At 40.2% G+C, this 20,193-nt stretch overlaps 5 protein-coding genes across 15 annotated transcripts; 3 read left to right on the top strand and 2 right to left on the bottom strand.

Moving 5' to 3' along the window:
- The first annotated feature begins 20 nt into the window (after window positions 1–20).
- Ids (iduronate 2-sulfatase) lies at window positions 21–2,146 on the top strand. The gene is made up of 6 exons (XM_065492125.1): window positions 21–334; window positions 415–592; window positions 763–1,059; window positions 1,121–1,270; window positions 1,327–1,464; window positions 1,527–2,146. Exons 1-6 carry the CDS (start codon window positions 125–127, stop codon window positions 2,123–2,125), a joined length of 1,572 nt encoding a protein of 523 aa, XP_065348197.1. The 5' UTR covers window positions 21–124; the 3' UTR covers window positions 2,126–2,146.
- A 937-nt stretch (window positions 2,147–3,083) lies between these two features.
- Window positions 3,084–4,924, top strand: LOC135944964 (uncharacterized). The gene is made up of 5 exons (XM_065492249.1): window positions 3,084–3,598; window positions 3,663–3,803; window positions 3,936–4,023; window positions 4,243–4,377; window positions 4,432–4,924. Exons 1-5 carry the CDS (start codon window positions 3,228–3,230, stop codon window positions 4,465–4,467), a joined length of 771 nt encoding a protein of 256 aa, XP_065348321.1. The 5' UTR covers window positions 3,084–3,227; the 3' UTR covers window positions 4,468–4,924.
- LOC135944942 (actin maturation protease) lies at window positions 4,907–7,034 on the bottom strand. Of its 5 annotated transcripts, none has more exons than XM_065492239.1 (4): window positions 6,897–7,034; window positions 5,752–6,024; window positions 5,445–5,696; window positions 4,907–5,373 (listed from the first exon to the last, which is right to left on the bottom strand). In XM_065492239.1, the coding sequence occupies exons 2-4, from the start codon at window positions 6,012–6,014 to the stop codon at window positions 4,992–4,994; spliced, it is 897 nt and encodes a 298-aa protein (XP_065348311.1). In that variant the 5' UTR covers window positions 6,015–6,024; window positions 6,897–7,034; the 3' UTR covers window positions 4,907–4,991. The 5 variants fall into 5 exon arrangements, with proteins under 5 accessions (XP_065348311.1, XP_065348303.1, XP_065348293.1 ...); XM_065492231.1 differs by lacking the exon at window positions 6,897–7,034 and adding an exon at window positions 6,737–6,858; XM_065492221.1 differs by lacking the exon at window positions 6,897–7,034 and adding an exon at window positions 6,217–6,355.
- Window positions 6,461–13,999, top strand: rec (recombination-defective). 6 transcript variants are annotated; one of them, XM_065492104.1, is made up of 14 exons: window positions 6,461–6,600; window positions 7,137–7,266; window positions 7,457–7,555; window positions 11,151–11,383; window positions 11,437–11,844; window positions 11,906–12,010; window positions 12,064–12,210; window positions 12,261–12,483; window positions 12,536–12,696; window positions 12,760–12,972; window positions 13,027–13,154; window positions 13,208–13,430; window positions 13,483–13,644; window positions 13,715–13,999. In XM_065492104.1, the coding sequence occupies exons 2-14, from the start codon at window positions 7,140–7,142 to the stop codon at window positions 13,916–13,918; spliced, it is 2,433 nt and encodes an 810-aa protein (XP_065348176.1). In that variant the 5' UTR covers window positions 6,461–6,600; window positions 7,137–7,139; the 3' UTR covers window positions 13,919–13,999. The 6 variants fall into 6 exon arrangements, with proteins under 6 accessions (XP_065348176.1, XP_065348137.1, XP_065348150.1 ...); XM_065492065.1 differs by having other exon boundaries at window positions 7,445–7,555; XM_065492078.1 differs by having other exon boundaries at window positions 6,540–6,680; window positions 7,445–7,555.
- LOC135944971 (homeobox protein MSX-1-like) lies at window positions 13,747–19,616 on the bottom strand. Of its 2 annotated transcripts, XM_065492271.1 has the most exons (4): window positions 15,130–19,616; window positions 14,309–14,478; window positions 14,009–14,246; window positions 13,747–13,867 (listed from the first exon to the last, which is right to left on the bottom strand). In XM_065492271.1, the coding sequence occupies exons 1-4, from the start codon at window positions 15,329–15,331 to the stop codon at window positions 13,851–13,853; spliced, it is 627 nt and encodes a 208-aa protein (XP_065348343.1). In that variant the 5' UTR covers window positions 15,332–19,616; the 3' UTR covers window positions 13,747–13,850. The 2 variants fall into 2 exon arrangements, with proteins under 2 accessions (XP_065348343.1, XP_065348334.1); XM_065492262.1 differs by lacking the exon at window positions 13,747–13,867 and having other exon boundaries at window positions 13,980–14,246.
- Between the last annotated feature and the right edge of the window lie 577 nt (window positions 19,617–20,193).

Here is a 20,193-nt window from a genome sequence, read left to right as displayed (position 1 = left end):
GAGGTCAAAATAAATATGTAAGTTGACTCAGCTTTACATTAATTGTCATGAGCCAAGCCCATTTTGAAATGGTCTCTGCGTAGAAATATTTTTCTGATTAGAATTTCTTTCAACCATTGCTCAAATGAGAGGCTCAGCTTCAATAATTTTAATATTTCTGTACTATTTTTCTACTCTTGCTGTGCTAGGCAGCAAATATCGCAAAAATGTCCTATTTATCGTAGTGGACGATTTGCGACCCGCACTGGGCTGCTTCAATGATTCAGATGCAGTTACACCTAATTTGGATTCACTTGCGAGAGTTAGTACAATTTTTACCAGAAGCTATTCACAGGTATAATATATACAAGAAAAGTTTTGCTCGCCTTCATGGCAAATGTATTGATTTGTTTTTCTGGTTTTTCTCGGTTTTAGCAAGCGCTTTGCGCCCCAAGCAGAAATTCATTTTTAACGAGCAGGAGACCAGATTCTCTGTATTTGTATGACACTCACAGTTACTGGAGAGTTACCGCAGGAAATTATACTACTATCCCACAACACTTAAAAAACCATGGTTACACAACTGCTTCATTTGGAAAAATTTTCCATCCAGGTATATGTTGGATAAGATAAATATATGATGAAAAGGAATGAAAATTAAAACTCTATCTCTGCGACAGCACATCATATATGTATATATACATATTTTAGTTCATGCGCCTTAAAAGAGTGAAATTAAATTAAAATGAGCAGACGAGCTAATAAAAATATTGAATTGTGCAGGCATTGCTTCAAATTACAACGATGACAGTCCGTGGAGTTGGAGTGAGCCCCCCTTTCACCCTTCAACATTGAAATACAAAAATGCAAAAGTTTGTCTGGATGATTCAGGAGCACTTGGAAAAAATTTAGTTTGTCCAGTTGATCCTGCGTTACAGCCGGAAGGAACTCTGCCCGACTTGCAGACAACTGAGGCGGCAAGCAAATATTTAAACACATACAATAATTCCAGTCCGTTTTTCGTCGCTGTTGGCTATCACAAACCGCACATCCCCCTCAAATTTCCCAGAGAATTTTTAAGTAAGCCTTATTCTAGTATTTTCTTGAAGATTTTCCGAAATAGTAATTTAATCATTGATAGAATACCATAATTTGGACAAAATTAGCCAGCCTTATCCTAAGCTTTGGCCTCAAAAAGTCTCCTTTGTTTCTTGGAATCCATGGACTGATTTAAGAGAGCGTGATGATGTAGAAAAGTTAAATCTTACATTTCCATTTCAACCAATTCCAGGTTTGGAGTTTTTTTCTGAAGCGTTAACAAAATTTTAAATATTATAATAATTTCAGAAAATTTTGCGCAGGTAGTTAGACAGCATTATTTTGCGGCGGTAACCTACATCGATAGACAAATAGGGGAACTAATACAGACATTGAAATCATTGAGACTGATGGAAGATACAATAATTTTAGTTGTTGGTGATCATGGTGAGCCAGTATCTTTTGGTAAATTTTGTGAAATCAACATGCTTATACTATAACACATGCAGGTTGGTCTCTCGGTGAGCACAGTGAATGGGCAAAATACAGCAATTTTGAGAAATCTGTGCGTGTGCCGCTGATAATTTACGATCCCGACCTTTCTCAGACTGTCAGGGCCGATAACAGAGAAAACGCCGGTAGTTTCGTTCGTGATGACTTGGTGGAGTTAGTGGATATTTTCCCAACTCTGAATGACCTGGTCGCACTGCCGAAAATGCCAGCTTGCAAGAAAGTTGACTTTTCTCCGTTGTGCACTGAAGGGCGGTCTTTGGCTCCCTTGCTCTATTCGCAGGAAAGAGTGGAGCATTGGAGAACGGCTGCGTTCAGTCAATACCCTCGACCAAATGATTTCCCACAAACCAATAGCGATCAGCCTCGATTGCGAGACGTGAAGTTTATGGGCTACTCGGCGCGAACCGACAAATTGCGGCTTACTTGGTGGGTACGATTCCAAGATCTCACGCCAAACTGGAATACTACAGAAGGAGAGGAGCTCTATGACCATACAATCGATCCCGCTGAGGAATTCAACCTTGCATATCGTCCTGAATTTAAGAACGTCAAGGACAGTCTTAAGGATCTAATCAAATGGCAGTTTTCCAGATAAATTCATTACTTGGCAATTAAATATAAAATATATCAAAATGAGTTGCAAAAAATTATTTCAATTCGGTAGCAGTTCCATTTTTTTTTCATAACCGAAATAAAAAATTTATCCTCATTCCTTTATTTTTAAAAGTGTAAAATGTGACAAAAATTTGGTTTGGAAATTTTGATGTTAAAATTTGAAAAAAAAAATTAAATGCTAAAATAATTTGCACAGAACGCAAAAGAAAATTATTAAAAATTCCTGTAAAATATCCTTCTTTGTTAATTACATTACCGTGGTTCATTTGTAGGCTCTGCAGGTTGATCTGCAGCGCAACAGCCACCAGATCAACCTGCAGAGCCTCCAAATGAACCACAAAGCGCCAACCTGTGGTAGCCACCATAGCACCAAACAGGACGTAATGTAAAAAGTAGAAAAAATAAAGAGGGAATAAAATGAACTTTCAACAAACAACCAAATTTTCATTTGTGGAATTTATTGTTGCCCTACTTTTATTTCAAGTTTCGCAATTTTGCCGCTACGAGGAGGACGATTATATTTTTTTAAAAAGACTTATGTACATAGTGTTATTGTTGCTTTAGAAACGCAAAAACGAAAAGAACAATTTTATGTTCTTATCGTTCTTATAATCAACAAAAACACTTTTGCTCTGTTATATTTTTTTCTGTAGTCGCAAAATTATATTTTATTTTAATGTTTTTCATATTTTTAAATATCAACACGTCTGTAACACTGGGAATGAAAAAATGGAAAAATTGTTTCAAAATCGTAATGTGAAAGAAATTTGCTATGTAACTATGTCAAATCCTTCATTACCCAATTTTCAACTTTCCGGCTTTCGCGCTTAGGGTGATTTGCGTGAATCTAAGCAATCGGTAGGAGTGGGAGGGGTAGGGGTATTCCCTGATAGTGAGAAAAATCAACACAGGCCCATTTGTGCCACGCCCATTTATATCCTTGGGCTCTTCAAAGCTACTTTAATCAGTTGTTTTGTTTTTCTTTGTATATTTGTTAACACATCAATCTAGATTTCTGTCTCGGTTCTTTTGTGTCTCGCAATATGAAGATGTGACACGTTTGTGCTGTCGCCGCAAATAAGATGCCATCGTCCCGACCTCAATACAACGAAATCACGCCAAAGCCGAGCAGCACGGTGCGTCCACAATGGAAAATGCTGCAGATATTCGTCTATGCAACGACTGCGATATCCGGATATGCCTGCGCGATCATCTTCGGCTACTGGCTGCAGGGTCTTCAGGGCCAGTGTCCACTTTACGCGGAAATAAAATTTCGACCATTTGACAACAAAAGCAGCGTCGCAAAGTTTGAAATTGATTTCACGACCAGCAAGTGGGGCAGAGACGCCCTTTGCTCTTTTTGCCAGTTCGTGCCCCTCCTGACTGCCGTTTATGCTCTTATTTGGGGTGGATCTTTTGCTTTTTGTGGAAGAGGAGGCAAATCCTCAGATGGGTTAGTTATCTTAATTTATTTTCAATTGTGAACTTGTATTATATTGATGAATTTCCCTACACAGAGTTGAACCATGGAAGCTGGTTTTTGCGGCGTTTGCTTTCAACATAGTCTTCATGCCAATCGCAATGACCGCAGCGGCGTTGACCTCCTCAGGACTGAAAGAAACCTGCAACCTTTTGTCCACGTATTTGGAAGAACTGGGGTGAGTCCCTTTTAACTGTAAATAATTTTGGTTCGTGCTTTTGGACGTTTAAAAAATCTTGCACCTTGTACTATAATATATTAGCACTTTTTTGGTATTTAAATATATGACTGTACATACTGAATCAAACAGACAACCTAAGCTTGCAAGAGAAGTTTGCACTGGGAAGGTGGATCCGGGCTTCAAGGTACCACAAACATCTAGCTTGGATACATTAGAGGTAATAGAGGCTTAAACTTTGACACAAATTTGTACAATTGCAATAAAAATATTCCTGTAAAATATAAGGAATTATACACGAAATTCCATCTTTTATATGTGTGGTATTGTAGAATGAGACGAGTTTGAATATAATTAATACAATTTGATATATTTACAGGGACTTGTGTAATTTACAAGTAAGATGTTGCATAGGAGTTAACCGTTTCTTGAATTACAGACTTTTGCTTGGATAAGTGCTGGTGGTTGGGGACTGGCTGCCCTCCTCCTATTTATTCGCTATCTGTGCCTTGCAGACTTTGACCTGATGCCAGCTTCAGACGTGAAGCAAACTGCAGTTCCTAGACCCAGCACGGTAAAAATAAAAACGTTTTTTTCAAACCTTTAATAATAATTTCCCTCATTGTAGTCTTCTGAGGATAAAACAATAACTGTAGATTGCTAAGGACCTGAAATCTCTTCTGAAGTCTGATGACCTGTGTTTGAGTATACGTAATGCTAAGTAAGCAGTTTCAAAATAAATCTTAGTTCCTTCTGTTGTTACCTGTCAGCTTTACTAGAGTGTTGTGTAACTTTCTTTTGAGTGGGGAAATTGCTCCAAATGATCGCAATTATCACGTCGTTCTAATTTTTGTCTTACAGTTTTATATCACAGGTTTGTGATAAGGATCAAATTAGCTTTAAGTTAATTTCGCCTATTTGCGGCAGGCATTTGAATTTCATCTAATTTTAAGAGTGAAATGGTTTGAGTGTGCAAGCTTCTCTCAATTAATCTAAAAAGCGTGACCTTTAAAGAAGTCTGACTGATTCTTGCAATTCCTTTTTTATTCTATATCTCTATGACTTGCAATAAGTTAATTGTGTCGCAAAATAAACTGAACAAGTTAATATTGAAACGAAAAGGATTTCTTTATTCACTTGTCCCCAATAAAACAAGTCTGATCACATTTTGTATAGAGAAGTGTGTAATTAGTTGGTGGATTTAAAAAGGAGAGCTTTCCCACAAAGACCTTGTCTCAGTCCCCCCTCAGGTACAATGTATTCCAGATCACTAGCCTCCCTTTCAGGATCAAATTGAAATAAGTTTTCGTTACTGGCAGCCAAGGCCAGCAGTGGCCATGCACTCAGAAGTCTGCTTTTCCCTTGCAGAGCTAGCACGTGGATGAAATTTGATGGCAAGTAATTAGCCACTTCTGCTAGCGCTGCTGGACCTGGCTCCATACTCTTAAAATTGTGTAAGGGCTGAGCGCAGAGTTTTTCGCTCAATGGGATTATGATTCCTGTTATGATTGCCCAATGCGCTTTGTGGCCGCGCAAACACTCGGGTGAAAAATTCCTGGCCGAGTCATACCTGGGTTCTAAGTGAAGAAAATATTCTTGCATTTATGCATTTGTTTTTTTTCTACTTTTTGAAAAGGATACGGCACAAGCAGCACATCCCCTGCGGCGATACTTGTTGCTATGAAAGAACCATCTCGCAGTTGTTCAGAGTTGATCATTTGCACCTCAATGTGCGGTGTAAAATTTAAAGCTAGTAGCCTGAGATTTTCAGCTGAGAACATTTCTCCGTGGTTTGTGTATCTCCTCTCCCTAGCAACTTGTAAGATCTCCTCAACACAAATTTCTTTCTCCAAAAAAATTGACAGCGCCATATTCAGGGCAACTATGCCGCACCTGTAAAATTATGATTAAAAATAGGCCCTGTAGCATTAATTTGAAACAACTTTACTTTGGACCAACTTGTGGTATATGTTGAACATATCTCGAAATTACCAAGCCAGAAGCTGATCCACCAAATGAATTCCAGTCAACCAATCTTTGTGTGAGTTTTTCCACAGTGGACTCATGGGAATCAGCATCACAATTTTTTAAAGATGATCGTCTTTTCTCCGAGTCGCGAACAGCTGGAGGTGGTGGCGGTGGTGGAGCTGGCCCTGCAGGCCCCTGCTGGTGTGTACCATTGTTCCTCTCGACAAAGGTGTTTAATGACATGAGAAAGAGTCTGGAAATTTCAGTAAACAAAATAAAATAAAGCTCTGATAAGTTAAGTCTTTACCGATTGTGTTGTCAATTTTAATTAAAAGTCCAAAAATAAAACATCATGTTTTTATCACATCAGTGGATCAGTGCCCATCAGTGCCTCAACAACACAACGTTGTGTGATGATGAGCCATTAAATATTTTTAAGATTTACCTCGCTCTCGTCAAGAAGAGTCAGACAATTTATATATCAAGAGATATTTAATGCTTCATAAAAATCTTAATCGAGTGTGAGTTATTTTTATATCATTGAGTACAAAATCAATCAAAAGTCGTGCCCATGTCCATTCAGCTAGAAAAACAAAAATGGGAGGCAATACTTAAAATTTTAAATTTGGCGCCACCAAAAAAGTAGTTCGCCAATCAGCCAGTCGCTCTTCGTGTTCCGCGCGCATTCTGCCATTTAATTGCAGTGAAAGGACGCCAAATTAACTCGAATTTCTCGATAATTCATGAGTATTTGACGATTTGATAACAGAAAGGATCTCTCCGGAGATGCGCGTGATCTTCTAGGGAAGCGATCCAGCGTCTAACAGGGGTAAGCCGGTTGGAAAATAGGGTTGCAAAGAGGACCCAAGGGCAGACGCGGACCTTGAAGAGGCCGCCGCATTCCCGCATGTAATTAACGATTAATTATCGTGTCCATTTTATAGAAATTGATCAATGTGATTTACCCTATTGAGCAGCGAACCCGAGACCCATTTCAATCGGGAAAAGCGGCGTCGCGGCCTCTTCACTTGCTTTTAATGCCAGTTTGATTTTGGTGAGCGATTTTAAACGTGATTTTCTGTGTAAATAGTGCAATCAATCAATACGGAATTATTGTTTACGTACCTGTCATAATTTAAAGATGGATCCAATGATTTTTTCACCCCTAAAATGGCACCCGCGGACCTAATTTCGGCTTGAATCACGTTTCCATCGCTCAGTAAGCGGCTTTTTCGCGTTTATTTTGGTTTGTTTACATTTTAGCATGACGTTGTTAGCACCAAAACCGTAAAAATGAGACATGGGGGGTTATCAAATCACTGCGATTTGTGCTGCATGCGATATTGAGCTTGAGCATATTTACAGGCAATGGCAGATCCACAAGCGATTCGCAGACACAGCACTGGAGGCTCCTGGCAGCCTCGAGGACGAGGAAGGGGCTATTACAGAAACGGAGCCAACAGGCAAAATGGGCACCAGAGGATTTTGCCTGCAGGTAACACGCGTTTGAAAATTTTTATTCTTCAACTCTAATCGGCCTTCAATTAGAGAAGAAATATAATTTATTTTTCTTTTCTTTGATTCATTAAAATAAAACTTAAATGCTAATGCAATCTGACAAAAAATTAATATTACAATTATGAGGATTGATATTAATTGCCCGTGTAAATCAGATCTCCTTGCAGTCGCTGATCTTGGTGAGAGTTCACAGCAAATAATTACGGAATTGCTTGAAGCCAACCAAGGGCCTTATAGTGGATGGAAGTTGTACAACAAGCAAGAAAGTAAGCAATTTTAAAATTTTACATTTATTAAATTGCTACAATTTTGTTTTCAAAAGTTTGATTTGGCTTTTTCTGGTTTTGAGTTTCACGTGACTGTTGAAATTTTATGCTGTCATTCTGGTAAATGGATTTTCGTAGAACTCCTTTTGTGGAAGTTTAGTTAAAACAAGGTCAATGTATGTGACGAGATGAAAATGTGGACTGTGATGTGCTTAGCGGAGCAGCGTAAGAGACGCAGCCCAAACTGGGGCGAAGCCGAGACTCTCGTTTTGCTGCAGCTGTGGGCGGAAAGAGTTCAGGAGATGAAGACCACCAAGAGAAATGGCTTCATGCTTGATGAAATGGCCAGGCTTCTGCAAGAAAAAGGCTACTCAAGATCAAGCACAGAAGTTAAAACCCGCATAGCCAATCTCTCCCAAGAGTATAGGTAAGACTGCTGAGTTACAGTTTTTGTAATCTATTGCTGTTTGAGGAAATGGAAAGAAACTTACTGATTAAGAGTCACATCCTGTATCCTGTTAACATATTCAATTGCTTATTTCAGAATGGAGTTACGGAAGCGAAGCTTGGGTTTTCCAAAGGGCAACTTTAAGCTGTGGGACGCTGTACACTCAATTTTGGGGTCTGACGAGGCGACCATGGCGTACACATCTGCAGATCAGGCAGCTGCCGCCCAACAACAAATTTTTGCAGAAAATCTACAACAACTGCAGCAATTACAGCAGCTTCAACAACAGCATGCGCATTTAACTGCTCAACAATCTGGAGGTGGATCAGGTAAAAAATCAGTTGAAGAATATAATTAGTATGTAATATATGTTATATTAATATTTAGTAATTAATGCATTACTATTGACTATATTTGAGGCTATTCTTTGATTAAAAAGTAAATTCTTTTCGATATCCATGGCTATGTTACCAGTTGAACGAAAATGAAACCTGTGCTAAGTTTTCCGAAGCTAACATTCACAAAACTTGTTGCAGATAATGAAGGCGCTGAAGCATTGTGTTGCGACATTGACCCTGGAATGCTGATGGCCCAGCAAGAGGGTGACGAAGAGGACGAAGCTGAGGAAAACTCTTCAAGCGAAACTGACAAACAGTCTCAAGCCCCTGTTGCTGCAGCAGCTGCCGCGGCCGCCCCAGCCCTCCCCACCGCCTTGACGCTGCCGACCAATGGCCTGCCCAATATCCCTCCATCACTTACCATCAGTCTCACGTCGGTGCCGCCCGTACAACCTCCAAATGGAACACACAACACTTCCAGAGTGCCAGCGCTCATCCGCATGGGCACCAAGCGGCCGAGCCGGGAGGGAACCCCACCGCCCCCTAGCGGAAGGAAGTCTGTGGGCAAAAAGCCTAGGTTTTCATTTGACTCTGCCCTGCTGGCCAACCTGCGAGCCGAGGAGGCTGCTGTTCGCCCTGAGCATCATAATCCCATCATGGAAGAGGGCACCGCAAGCCCTGAAAGTGTAGGGTGGGCATTTGTGCTCGAGTTTCTGCAGCAGACGAAGCACGAAAACGACATCCACAACCGCGCGCTGCTGCTGATGCTGGAGCAGCAGATCAAGCTGCAGCGACAGAGCATCAAAATGCAGAAACGAATCCTGAGTCTGCTTGACAAGCCAGAGATCATGGACGGTGGCGAGAACTATGAAGCCACTGACTCGAGTGAGCCTGGCAGGCTTGAGATCGAGGAGAACATTAAGGAGGAGGAGGAGGCTGACGCTGACAGCTGAAGAAGTTAGTGATGTGCCAAGAAGACTTCATTCACTTTTCTCTAGTTTAGGTATTTGTTTAATTGCGCTCGGAAGCAATTTGTATTGATGCTAACTCGCGACGGAGCGAAAAAAATCACGTTTGAACTGCTGTTAAGCCTTGAATATGCGCAGCTAAAGCTAAATAGCTGCCTGTCTAAAACAATTTCTGTTCCCGCAGAGAGGCGCGACTTGAATTTTGGAAATCTCAATACTTAAATGCTGCTAGTTTGTACATTAGAGAAGGTGCGTTATTTATTTTTGAGTGATATTATACAATTGAAAATGGCCATGTGAATGTGTTTTGGAAATAGTGATTACGTGTACCCAGAGCGCCTCTCTGCAGCTGACTCATTAGCCAAGAGCAAAAGCCATTTTCACCTGCTTTTAACTTATACCTTAGTTTTGTTCTAAAGATCTGAGGACACGGAAAACCATTGCACATAGGTTAATGATACGATTAGCAATATCAAATGTTGCCATACATAAAGTTTAGTATATACGATATACATTGTAGAGTGAACATTTATACTGCAATTATACACACAGGTATTGAAAATAATTATAGAGCAATCGCCATGTACATAACTTATTGATGTGTGATAGACTTTAGCTGCATGGAATCGAAAAATATCAATAGTTTGACAAGGCGGTTTCAACTTTTGTTTTGCAACCTTTGCAAGTCCTGCTTCTCTTCAATCTGCAGATCTCGATCTTGATCCTACTTTAAACGCATTTAAATTTGAAACCAGACTTAATTGCTTTTGTTAACACCATGTTGACAAATCGTATACGAAAACCTTCCTCATATTTACATTTTGTGTAGTTTAGTTTTAACCCATGATTGTTTGGACTTAGATTAACGAAGCGTAAGTGTGCTGTTAACAAGCAATGAAAATTAATACACATAACACAGTGCATTCCATAAACCTGTTACAAGCCAATACCTCAGCAAATCAATCAGTTTGATTGACCGTTCGTATTTAAGATAGAGAGCCTTATAATTGTGTTACACAAAGCAAACCGTAAAATATTATAACATGAGACGTAGGAGTACCATAATAATAACAGCAAGTCGTGTGTTTGAGTGTTAGTGAACTAACAACCTTAATTTATGCTGTGCTTTTTTACTGATTGAATCCCGACCCTTGTTCCTATGTAATTATAGAAAAAATGTGACGAGTTTTGGTTCTGTTCCGATTAAATCCGTGATCCTGGAAAGGAAACTCAACAAAGCATTCATCTCACCCGCTGCACACAGTATCATAAATCAAAATTTGATGTAAATAACGCAAGTTGAAATTTTTCCGACTCATCTCCATCACACAACAGTCAATAGCCATACAGATACAACAATAATATGTGAAATATTTTTATTACAGAATGTTCTCAAGTGAAAGCAATAATGAACCTCGTTGTACGCTTCTTATCATTATACATGATATTTTGTATCTCAACACATGGAACAAAGTTCAAGCATTTGCTGTAAAATGTAGAAATTCTGACTCGTTTCTTTTTGTACAATTTTGTTGAACAGACGTTTGACCCGTGAATTCTCGCTTTTTATTTTAATTTAGCTCACTTGATTTTGCTGCTCAAATTGGACATAATTTGCCAACTTTGATTTGTGATTTCACACTATGTTTCAGCTGAATTTTTATCCTTAATGTAGGATTTCCTTTTTTTCCTGTATTTTTGTATTGTAGAGACAGTATTTTGAATAAAGGTAGAGAATTACAGACCTGCAACCTTGAGTTTGTATTGAATCCAAAACCAGAAAATCGAGCCAAATCAATTAACAAATTGTGGATGTGAATATTTTACTTTGGCATTTACAGGCTTTAAAGAAGGTTCGCCTACCGTTGTCAAAGTGAGGGCGGTGGAAGGTTTCATCAGCAGACACCCTGGCCTGGTCAAGACGGCTGAGGTAAAGGAAAGGAAGGCATTTCCTGTAAACCTGAAAATGCTGATGAGTGACGACGTTTTCATGGACTCCTGGCCGGATTTTGCCAATGAATTGATTGATTCTCCTGAAATGACACTCAACATCCTAGGACTAGCCATGCACCAAGTAAAGTATCCCACAATTACATGATTTCAGAGATATATTAAATAACTGTGCAGAGTGTGTGCGAGTCGCTGAAACTTGAGCTTTCCAAGTATGTGGACGACGAAGACCCGACTCCTCCAAAAGTCGAGCTGCCCGTCGTCAGAGCTCGAATCATCGGCCACGAGCCTGTGATCCAACTGAAGCAGCTCAAGGCCAACTACTTTGGCAAGTTGGTTACCATCAGAGGCACCATCATCAGGGTGGGAGGCCTCAAACTGCAGTGCACCTGGCTGGCTTACTCGTGCAATACCTGCGGCTTTGTCCAGGCGGTGAGACAACCAGAGGGCAGCTTCACTCAGCCCAGCAGCTGCGTCCAGAATGGGTGCAAGTCGAGAACCTTCACCCCATTGCACTCGCACAAGTTGACTCAAACTTGCAACTGGCAGACTGCTAAGCTTCAGGAGAACTTGGATGATGACCAGGTTATAAGAATAAGTGCGAAATCTGCTTGGTGCGAGAATCTAATTTTGGTTAAAATTCCAGCGAGAAGGTGGAAGAGTTCCTCGAACCCTAGAAGTTGAGATGACTGAGGACTTGGTTGAAACGTGTGTTCCCGGCGACGAGGTCACAGTTACAGGCATTGTCAAGGTTCGATTTGTTCTCTACACACACTGAAAATAAATGCTCTAAGAAAAATTTAGGTTTTAAATACCGAGGAAGTGAAACAGAAAGGCCCAAACATGTTCCTTTTGTACTTGGATGCAGTTTCTATGACCAGCAACAAGAGCAATGGAGGTCTCTCATCAGGAGACATCAAATTCAACGCTCAAGACAACAACGCAATCAAGGTGATTGCACTACTGAGTGTTTATGGCTTTATCCAGCGCTCCTCTTTTAGGCTATTCACTCGGAGCCTGATTTGTTTCGACTCTTAGTTAATTCTTTGTGCCCCTCAATCTATGGGCATGAGATGGTTAAAGCCGGTCTCTTGCTGGCGCTCCTAGGAGGTACCCCTCGAGATCCAGGTTCTGGAAGGTCTGACGCTCACATTCTGGTTGTGGGAGACCCTGGGCTTGGCAAGTCTCAAATGCTTCGTGCCGTGACCATCGTTGCACCTAGGGGTGAGTCAAATTTTTTATTCTTAAAATAAATAACCAAATTGTTATTTTCAAGGTGTGTATGTTTGTGGAAACACCAGCACAACCTCAGGCCTCACTGTCACCCTGACAAGAGAAAGTGGCGGTGACTTTGCTTTGGAGGCCGGCGCCTTAGTTTTGGCTGACCAGGGTTGCTGTTGCATTGATGAGTTTGACAAGATGTCAAATCAACACCAGGCAATTATCACAATTATATTCTCTCGTAAGGGTGTTAATCAGCAAAACTGCTTTTCGCTTTAGGCCCTACTTGAAACAATGGAACAGCAAAGTGTCAGCGTTGCCAAAGCTGGCGTGGTCTGCTCGCTGCCAGCGAGAGCCTCCGTCTTGGCTGCTGCCAACCCTATTGGAGGGCACTATAACAGAGCCAAGACCGTCGCTGAGAATCTCAAAATGGGACCTGCGCTGCTATCTCGCTTTGATTTGGTTTTCATCCTGCTTGACCAGCCCAATGAGGTGTGAAACTTGAAATTAAATAAAATTAATTTTACTGTCTAAATTTTTCAACAGCAATTAGATTCCTTACTCTCCGAGCACATTATGGCCTTGCACTCAGGGAAGAAAATGAAAATGGGCTCCCTTGATCGGAGCCGTGCCGACAGCCAATTGAGTTCCTTCTCTGCAGATGTGCCACTGAGGTTTGCCAGCGTGAACATTTAACTTATGCACTGTATTATATTTCTTGTTTTAGTGAAAGGCTAAAGCAGCCCCAAGCAGAACAACTGGACCTTATTCCGCCGCAACTGCTGCGCAAATACATTGCCTATGCTAAGAAAAATGTGCATCCAAAACTAAGCAAAGAGGCGGCTGAGGTGCTGCAGCAATTTTACCTCAAGCTGCGCTCACAACGAGGTCATCAGGACTGCACTCCTGTGACCACCAGGCAGCTGGAATCTCTCATTCGACTTACTGAGGTATTTTTTAAGTTATAAGTATTGCTAAAGTTGCATCAACAAATTAATTTAGGCCAGAGCCAAACTGGAGCTTCGAAAAGAGGCCACTAAACAAGATGCCCGAGACGTGGTTGAGCTTATGAAGCACTCTTTATTGGACACTTTTTGTGACGAACTTGGCGCTCTTGATTTTCAAAGGTCTCAAAATGGATCAGGAACAAGCAGTAGATCTCAAGTGAGCTTGGAAACATTTATTTAAGCTTTATTATTACATTATATATACATAAACGTTGTCACTGTTGCAGGCCAAAAAGTTCATTGGTATCCTGCAGCGCAAAGCTGAGTTGCAGACAAAATCTCTTTTCACTGTCTCTGAGATGAAGGAAGTGGCCGCTCAAGCCAGAATTGTAGTGCCAGACTTCAACAACTTTGTTGCCACTCTCAACTTGCAGGGTTTTCTGTTGAAGAAAGGAGCAAACATTTACCAATTGCAATCTGCGGATTATTAAATAGTCCATCGGTTAAAAATTATTTTGCTCTTTAATGTGCAAGAAATGCATTTTTTTTAGTTTCATGCCATCATAAGTTAATTTTCTCACCTTGGATGTGTGCAGTCAATGGTGTATTTGGTGATATTGAGAGCAAGTGCACATGTCTTGGGACTGGTACAAACGCTGATTGAGTGCTGGATATGATGTGAACTGACGTACGAGACATGACGCTGTTGACTTGAGGGGCGGCTTCCTCATCAGAACCAAATTCATGGGATGATAGTCTTTGCCTAGTTTCTCGATCACGCCGCTCTCTTGCTCTGCGATTTTGAAACCAAATCTTAACCTGTGAATTAAAAAATAAATTAACTTCTCCTGAAATCCATGTGAATATTGATTGGAATTTACCCTAGTCTCTGACAAGTTGAGGAAATTCGCGAGTTCAGCCACATCTGAACTGCTCAGATATTGACTTTGCTTGAATCTCTGCTCTAAGACGGACACTTGCGAGCTCGAGAAAGGGATGCGGGGGTTGCGGCCTAGTTTTCTCTTCTGCGCGCCTTCTTTGCGTCTTGTTCCTGAAATCAGCGATTTCCGCAAAATTAGCAAAATAATTGAAATGAGCCTTACGCGCATAAGAGTGGCTATGCAACCGGGTCGACACAGATGCTTGGCGGAACAGTAGCGATTTATTAAAAAATTGGAAAAAATCGAGATAGTTTTTACTCGCACATTATCCAGCTTTGCTTTTGCGCTAGTCCAAAAGAAATATAAATTAATTGATTATTGAAGTTAATGGTGAAAAGTTTGGATCGTGATAATTGAGCGCGTTGATATTTTTATTTATATTTTTACACAAACACGAATACATAAAATTATAGATGTATTCAAGCTGTTCAGAATGGCAAAAATAGAATATAATATTCTATAATTTTTAGAATAAATATGCAAAGAAAAAATATAATTTTGGCTTATTGATTCCTATTTTTATAGTATTTGCAGTATTATTATAAACCGTTGGAAAAATCAAAATGCTTTTCAGTGGAAAATAATTATAATGACAAATTACGCTTTTACTACATATATTTTTATTAAACAACTTTGATAAAAAAATAGCAATAGTCCCATAATTCTTTCTATAAATTTTTATGAAATATTTTCATTTGCATTAAGAGAAATAGCTATCTTAGCGTTGGTCTAAGACAAATTTTTCCAGTAAAAAAACTTACTGGGAAGCCTGGGCGGTCGATATCTCGTGCAGTGCAGCCATTCAAATCTCTGCGAGTCGGCAGGGGGCGAATTTGGCGGGCTAGACTCCTCGACGTCGACCACCACGTCTTCGTCCTCGCCGTCAGTGCCGCTCACATCCAGGTTGCCTAGTATCCTGGCGATGCTGAAGTCGGAGGTTTTCCTGCTGGTGCCGCGTTCCATTTTCGAGTGAACTCGCGGCCCCACCACCCGCTCGCTTAAATAGCAACCCCCTTCCCACGGCGTGCGGCTCTAGCAAAACTGATCCTCCGACGAGCTGAGGTTAATTAAGCGTGCCAAGATGTTATTATTCGCGGCCAGGGTGGGGAGGCTGTGTTTTGACAAACACCACCTCTTGCTACAACAGGCCCATCCCTCTCATAGCCTGAGCTAGATCAAGGGAAAATGCGGGTTGATTTCACTTTTTACTCGAATAATTTTACTCCGATTTTTTTTACTTCATGATTTATTTTTAAGTATTTGGCTTATGTTTCATTTAACTTAACTGCTGCGAACGGAAACTTTTCGATATTTAATCACTTTTGCGGTTAGCAATAATCAATATTTAATTTACACCCCTTTTAACTATTTAAGCAAATAAACAATCAAAGTGGTGAATAGATGACCAGAATTAAAAGCAGCTAATGAGGATAACAACGTTTATTTCAGGTAAATTCCTCAGATTCATTCATAAAAATATTCTTGGGTTGAGAATTATTCACTCGCCTGAAGCCGAAATCAGACGAGTAGGACATTTTTGTAGAAATACGGATATACATAAGCATATATCGCTGTAAAACCGATAACTTGTATATACCAACCACACATGTGCTTCTACCTTCGGTGTGGCGTTTATTTCAACAATTTTATATCATATTAATCATGTCTTTTCAATTATAAAAGTTACTTAAAATGAGTAAAAATATTTATCTCTTTTCCCTATTTTCGCAAGTGCTTCAGTGATATCTCGTTTCTACAATAACATTGGCATTGACATAATATACATGTAGTGTATCTTAGGGCCTGCACGTGCTTCACTCAAACTGTAATGATCCGCACCGATGAGGAGCAAGGTGCGTGTCTCAGGCTTAGACCTTGTTCAATAAGCCTTTATACTCGATGCGCGGACAATGCCCTGAGTAAGCCTATAATCGCTTTGTCCCGAGCTGAGATGTTTATCTTTTGGGGGTTGCGGATGAAAGGATTTTCTGACAAAAGAGGGAAGCACGCGATTTCAGGCAGATGCACCGAAATTGACGATTGAGGTATTTTGATGTTGACCATCGGAAAACTAAACAAATAGACAGGAATATGCCTACAAATTTGGACGCGGGAATTCCGCCTGGCGCATACAAGCATGAAGTTCTCTGCATCGAACGCAGCGAGAAGCCAGAGCAGCATTGTTAAATTTAAATTCTGCCTTCTTAAGATAAATATCCTATATTCAGTATTTTAAAATACAAATTCAGCATACCCATTACACACACAAAAATAATTGACCCAAACAGCAGCCAACAACAGAATAAACAGAAAAATGGAACAACCAACCTCGGGTGTTGGCATTTCAACTAAGATCATAAATATGTAAAGCAAAATTTAATCTTTAAAATCTACTACTTTAACCGAAAAATCCTGCTAACAACTTTCTCTGTTGTGGTCTGGTTTATTGGCTGGAATTCCTTTATATTATTCGATTGATCGTTTAAAAATATAGGAATAAAAATAGAACCTACGATTAAAATACATGTAAGTTAAAATAGTATTAAAGACAGTCTAGCACATTTTTCTTCAAATTAATCATTAATTAGGATAATAAAGCGTTACTGAAAAATATCAATCTACTTAATTTGACACAAATGCAGCAAACAGATTATGAGCTTTACTTATGTTACTCATTCATCGAGTTAATTATTTAAAGATCAATTACCGCAACATTGAAGATTAAGCGATTATACACGCTGAAGAGACGACGCGCCCCTACTAGCAAAACAAATTCACGTGCACGCCAGAATACATTAAGGGGGCATGAAAAGCGCGAGTCGGTCGTTAAGCAGATTACATTACACCAAAATCTAGTTCTCTCCCTGAGTATTTATTTGCGGCTGGCGAAGCAGCCGCTGCTGCTGGCAAAAAAGTTTTCACGGGCGGATGGAACGGTGATGTGTACGCGCGGCGACAACGCCACTTTCCCAGTAATCGAATCAATGTGTGCGGTCCGGAAAGAAAAACACACAGCAGCGCACCTTTTGTCTGCGCGCACATTTGCTATTAAAGCAATCTGCCCATTTTTCCATCAGCCAACCACGTCTCCCGGCGGGATGAATATAATTAGCAACTTGAAACCAACCCTTGCCGACGCGCGGCTTTGGTGTGTGCTGTTTGATGGCAAACTGCAACAAAGGCTAGCACAGCCCTCGCGGGCCTTCTTTGCAGAAAAGTCGAGATCTGATTTCACGCGCGCATCTTTTCTGCCCATTTTCCGCCACTGAAACAAAGATGCGGCGGCGGCTTCTTTTGTCTTGCGCTGTTGTTCGTAATTGATACCCTCGGCGCGTTCTTTCTTTCTCCCCGGCCGATCAAAACACAACTCAAGTTTCCAAAATTTGTCTCCTGAATGCAGATGCTGCAGGAATAACGAAATGAATGCAGCTCTACATTCCCGGCCATGTAGCAGCGACGAAATGATAACATCTCACCGTCCTCGCCGCGCGTCCACTTTCCATCCAGTTAGCCCCCGATTGCGAACAACTCGTCGCGCGGTTTATCTGATAATTTTCCCTGTGACGGAGCAAAGAAGCACGGTTTCCAGTGTATTGTCAACTGGGCATTGTTTATTAATTCGTCAGCTGCTGCCACTCGATTTCACTGACTGGGTTAACTTGCTGCACATGCTGTCAAATAATAAACCTGCTTGGCGACGAACCCAGGCGGTTATTTACAAATTGTTGCATTGCTCTTGTAACTTCAATCACAATTTATTGTAAGGTACGAAAATACTACAAATAGTACAAATTCAATAAATATGAGGTAAATAATAAGCATAAAAATTGATTAAAGTTTAGCTTTTAACCTTTTCTGACATAATATCTAATAATTAGGAAAAAACTGAAAAATTCATCCCAGGTTGTCGTTTAAATTTTTGAGAAAATTGGCTCCAAATTTTGCATGGCAATCAAGCATCTTATTGGAAATCATGATTTATATCTGTTATATCCCAAGTATTAATTCAGGTATTTAATGAATGTTGTGAACGCAGAGAGTGCGGAGCATGAAATAAATTTAGTCTATCCCTAGCAGCCAAACAGAGCAGTTCTTTCCTTTCCCTACCCGGCCACCCCGCACTTATACTACATTTCAATATCGCCAGAAGCGAAATTTAATCCGCACATCTTTGGATAGATTTGCGACAAAAGGGATCAAAATCAAGCGGAAAATCATTGACAAACCGTTTAACTTTTCAAGAAATTTGGCAAAATCTCTAATTTCACTGTTACTTAGTCCTGATTTCATTATTGCACACTGTAGAGATAAAAACTGTTGCTAAATTTTACAAACAATAAACTCAATGAACTAATTGGTATAGTCGACAAATCAAAATGTTCCTGAATGCTGGCCTGTAAAGTTATAGCTCTACTTTAAAATGTTATACATTAACAAAAATAATAAACAAATATAGCCTTTTTATCTTCAATAAAGAGAACTGAATATGAATAATTCAAGAGGTAAAATGATCGTTCGGTCGACCGGCTGAAAAGACGGCGTGTTTTCTGCTCAACGGCGGTGGAGCAGCATCAGCAGCGAGCGTCAGTAGTTGGTCGTCGCTTCACCATGGCATGATTGAATAATTTTCCAATATTTGAGTTTGCCGCACACACAGACTTCTAGGCGAGCGGTAATTCAAAGCGAAGGGTTCTGGCCCGAATTTCGGACAAGGTGCTCTTATCTGCTGATGAGGATCTGTGCAGGACCGGCCGGTCGGCAGCGCGCACAATAGGGCGCGCGTGTAACAAGACACCCTGACGAGCGCTCAGGTGGAAGGAAGGTGGTCCTCGAGAGACTCAGCACGCGTGAATGCGGCTGACTGGCGAACCAAATGCACCAATATTAGCGGGGCCAGGGTACAATATAAGGCACCACCAATTATCTCGTTATTCGCCACCGCTATAACAGCTGCTGTGCGTCAAATCACGCCGTGCGACAGCAGATTAAATTTTCGCAGAGCACCACTCTACTATTCTCATACTCGGTTCCTCGATTCAATATGCGCAGATCGGCAACTTGAGCCGCAACGTCGTTCGTGTCGTCCTCGGAGAGCGGGCGACACTGGGAATTTTAAGGAGTGCAAAATCTGTGCATGCCGAGATGAAAGTCACGCGATTTGTAAATCGGTACCTCTAAGAGCGAGTTTTGTTGTTTTTTCAGCCTCATCACATGAAAACGTGCTTTCAGACTGCCTCTCCCATTGCAAAACGCGATGAGATAAAATTGAAAATGCTTTCAATATAAAAATGCTACTTTTCTGCAAAGTATATATATTAATTAATATTGGATTGAAAATGAAAAGAATTATATTTTTTAACAAAGAGAAGTTCAATGTTCAAATTGAAAACAAAAACTATTTTCTTTTCTTTCAAATATATTAGTCATAACTCAAAAAATGTGATTTTCGCTTTAAAATTTTGTAACAATTTTATGAGACGCCCGTGATAATCAACAAAAACTGGGAACAGCTCTGCGATAAGACACATTATACGAGATACGCGTATCACGGCTTCCATTGTGTTTTGTGCAAAAATAAGAACCACCCGACACGAAGAAAAAGACATCTGAATCTGTCAACTTTGAAACGCAAAAAAGCTTCAACCTCTTTTTAAACGTGATTATTAGAGCAAAGTTAGTGTGTCTCAAGCCACAAAGATCAAAATAAAAAACTATGTTGTACACATAATGTGCTAAGTAACATTAAATCGATCAAAATTGGTATTTAGATAAATTTCTATTCTTTACACTTAAAATGCCAACAAGTTAAAATTAATGAAAACAAA

The sequence above is a fragment of the Cloeon dipterum genome, chromosome 1 (genome assembly GCF_949628265.1).
Source record: "Cloeon dipterum chromosome 1, ieCloDipt1.1, whole genome shotgun sequence".
NCBI classification, from domain to species: domain Eukaryota; kingdom Metazoa; phylum Arthropoda; class Insecta; order Ephemeroptera; family Baetidae; genus Cloeon; species Cloeon dipterum.
This window is presented reverse-complemented; position numbering and strand designations above follow the sequence as displayed.

Excerpts from the sequence above, each read along its gene's own strand:
- Ids (XM_065492125.1), top strand. The coding sequence starts at position 125 with ATGAGAGGCTCAGCTTCAATAATTTTAATATTTCTGTACTATTTTTCT. Across the intron at positions 335-414 it reads TTACCAGAAGCTATTCACAG|CAAGCGCTTTGCGCCCCAAG; the intron begins GTATAATATATA and ends TCTCGGTTTTAG. Across the intron at positions 1,271-1,326 it reads TCCATTTCAACCAATTCCAG|AAAATTTTGCGCAGGTAGTT; the intron begins GTTTGGAGTTTT and ends TAATAATTTCAG.
- LOC135944964 (XM_065492249.1), top strand. The coding sequence starts at position 3,228 with ATGCCATCGTCCCGACCTCAATACAACGAAATCACGCCAAAGCCGAGC. Across the intron at positions 3,804-3,935 it reads ACGTATTTGGAAGAACTGGG|ACAACCTAAGCTTGCAAGAG; the intron begins GTGAGTCCCTTT and ends TGAATCAAACAG. Across the intron at positions 4,378-4,431 it reads CAGTTCCTAGACCCAGCACG|TCTTCTGAGGATAAAACAAT; the intron begins GTAAAAATAAAA and ends CCCTCATTGTAG.
- LOC135944942 (XM_065492239.1), bottom strand. The coding sequence starts at position 6,014 with ATGTCATTAAACACCTTTGTCGAGAGGAACAATGGTACACACCAGCAG. Across the intron at positions 5,697-5,751 it reads ATACCACAAGTTGGTCCAAA|GTGCGGCATAGTTGCCCTGA; the intron begins GTAAAGTTGTTT and ends ATAATTTTACAG. Across the intron at positions 5,374-5,444 it reads GGGGATGTGCTGCTTGTGCC|GTATGACTCGGCCAGGAATT; the intron begins GTATCCTTTTCA and ends CTTAGAACCCAG.
- rec (XM_065492065.1), top strand. The coding sequence starts at position 7,140 with ATGGCAGATCCACAAGCGATTCGCAGACACAGCACTGGAGGCTCCTGG. Across the intron at positions 11,384-11,436 it reads TAGGACTAGCCATGCACCAA|AGTGTGTGCGAGTCGCTGAA; the intron begins GTAAAGTATCCC and ends ATAACTGTGCAG. Across the intron at positions 12,011-12,063 it reads CAGTTACAGGCATTGTCAAG|GTTTTAAATACCGAGGAAGT; the intron begins GTTCGATTTGTT and ends AGAAAAATTTAG.
- LOC135944971 (XM_065492262.1), bottom strand. The coding sequence starts at position 15,331 with ATGGAACGCGGCACCAGCAGGAAAACCTCCGACTTCAGCATCGCCAGG. Across the intron at positions 14,479-15,129 it reads TCGACCGCCCAGGCTTCCCA|GAACAAGACGCAAAGAAGGC; the intron begins GTAAGTTTTTTT and ends CGCTGATTTCAG. Across the intron at positions 14,247-14,308 it reads TCAACTTGTCAGAGACTAGG|GTTAAGATTTGGTTTCAAAA; the intron begins GTAAATTCCAAT and ends TTTAATTCACAG.